General features: G+C 37.8%; 1 protein-coding gene across 2 annotated transcripts in view; it reads right to left on the bottom strand.

The window, feature by feature from the left end:
* The window catches only part of CCDC30 (coiled-coil domain containing 30), a 129,453-nt gene that overhangs the window by 109,725 nt on the left and 17,351 nt on the right, over nucleotides 1-2,377 (bottom strand). For both annotated transcript variants that reach the window (XM_045298887.1, XM_045298886.1), the window contains one exon: nucleotides 1,563-1,756. In XM_045298887.1, the coding sequence (XP_045154822.1) occupies nucleotides 1,563-1,730 (168 nt within the window). In that variant the 5' untranslated portion in view covers nucleotides 1,731-1,756. The remainder of the gene's footprint in view (nucleotides 1-1,562; nucleotides 1,757-2,377) is intronic.

The following is a 2,377-nucleotide window of genomic DNA, read 5'->3' on the forward strand; positions in this document are numbered from 1 at the left end:
TAAAGTGGAGAGGAAATGTTTTGAGAATGATGAGGGCAATGAATGTACAAATGCGCTTTACACAATTGATGTATGTATGGATTGTGATAAGAGTTATATGAGCCCCTAATAAAATGATTTTTTTTCAAAAGTGACTCGCTTGATTATTTTATGTTGAAGCCACTAACATTAGGCAAAGAGAAATGTAACTGGGGAGCAACACAAATTTCACGGGTTATATTTTATAATAAAAACTCCTTTGGGTATGTTTTACGTCTGTATGTCTGTGAGTGGGAAACTAGAGTCTGATCGTGAGTGACTGAATAGACTGCATCATCCAAGACTTTATGTCCATCATAGTGAGTGGTTTTAAACATTCTGTTTCCTTAGTTTATCTTCTCTTTTCCACTTCTACTCCAAGCCTTGGTTTTGGTTGTTTTCTTTGACATAGCTTATTTCTTTGACATATTACTGTAATTCCTCTGTAGGTCTCCTGCTTTCAGTCTGGCTCCCTACCCAACCCATCCCTCTGCTGCTGCCAGAGTTATGTTTCTAAGACACAAATTAGATCTTGTTACTCTCCCCTTAAATTAGTGACTTTCCAAACATTCTATAACCAATGAATAGTTCAAAACCATTTTTATGCGGAAGGCTTATGCAGTTTGCTTTTGACTGCTAACTCACAGGGTGACAGTTCAAAACGGCCCCACAGTAGAGTGGGAAATCACCTAGTAATCTGCTTCCATTAAGACTGTAACTAAGAAAACCCTATTTGGGCAGGTCTGTTCTGTAGCACATGAGGTTGCCATGAGTCAGAATTGACTTGTGGGCCACTAACAGCATTAACAACAGTACAGTCCAAGAAGCAAGTTAGATGCTGAGTCTAAACTCCTTCACTGGGCATGAGTCACACACTGATATAGTTCTTGAAAATATCTCCTGCCACATTTCCCAGCATTTATACCCAGCCTATACTATATACACTCTGTTCCCCCTGCCAGAAAGTCTTTCATAGCTTCTTCATTAGATAACACCTGTTCAGTTGTTAAAACCCTACTCAACACCACCTCCTTTTGGAAACCGTTCTGATCATCATCCTGTATGACTTCGCTTTCCTTGAGCTTTTTCAGCCCTCTTGTCTTCCTGTATTCTAGAGCTATAACTACTGCCCCCCCATTATAAAGTTCCTTGAGAGTCCAGACTGTGTGTAATTTTACTTTGTTCCATCTCCACTAGTAGAAAGCAACAAATAGAAAACACAACAATAGCTAATTAATAAGCGCCAGTCACTGTTATGGAGCTTTTTATACAGTGAATGATTTCAATTTCATCATATCTTGTAGACCAGTAGAATCAATCCCAGATTGTATACATGTCCTCATATGACTGAGGCTCAGAAAAGGTAACTAACTTGTTCCAGGTCATATGAGTATCAGAGAAAGTCCATCCAACTCCAAACTCTATGTTCAGAAGCACTGTTAAACTTGGTTTCCTAATATTTTCATAAGCAAATGATTAAATGGTGGAATGTATTTTTAAAGCGTACAAGCTCTTACTCAATTATCTAGTTAATTTAGGAATACCTGTGGAAATTCTTTCTGTAGGTTACTGCTCATGGATCTGTGTGCCTCTGACTTGGGGTCTGCAAGTTCCAGTTTCCTTAAGAATGTGCGTCTCTCTGCCAGCAAATAGGCAATTTGTTCACTGGGGCTGCTCAGTGCTATTTCAGATAAGCCTTCTTGCCACAACATTTCTTCAACCTCTTTCAGTTGGGCTTCTATTAGAAATAACAAACAAACAGTTGAAAGAAATGAAGGCAAATAACAGTAGTAAGTATTCTCTTGTCTACATAACTTTTGAATTTTAATAAAGGAATATTTTTGAAACTTTTATTTTATATATGGCCACAGTCTTCTTGTGGTTTTATTGGGAGTTGAATACTTGATCAGGAAGATACAGCTATTGGTAATGACAAGATCTATGGAATTACTATGGAACAAATGACTAAGGTAGGGTAGAGGATTAGATCTTTGGAAATTAGCTAGGGAAGAAACTGAGAAGTCAGAACATTAAAATAATATCATGGAAATGCACTCCCTAGAACAATCAACCATATGAGATCAAAAGGACCATTGCTCAGTGATCCACTTGAGTACTGAATTACCAAGAATATTGATAGGTTGAGCTGCGCTACCCTGGGCAAAGCATTGTCTTCTAGGTACCTTAGTCCTCATCTTGAGGGGGAAAAAAAGGATAATAATGGTTCCTTCTTCATAGGGTTATTGTAAAGATTAAATGAGATGGCATTTTTATTTTGTTTTTATTTTGCCAATTTCATCAGCCAGCCATGGGCTTCAACTTGAAGTTGGAGAAAACGATAAACAAGTTCATGAGATTA

The sequence above is a fragment of the Echinops telfairi genome, unplaced genomic scaffold (genome assembly GCF_000313985.2).
Source record: "Echinops telfairi isolate 266 unplaced genomic scaffold, ASM31398v2 ScPeMD7_7457;HRSCAF=8495, whole genome shotgun sequence".
In the NCBI taxonomy this organism is placed as follows: Eukaryota; Metazoa; Chordata; class Mammalia; order Afrosoricida; family Tenrecidae; genus Echinops; species Echinops telfairi.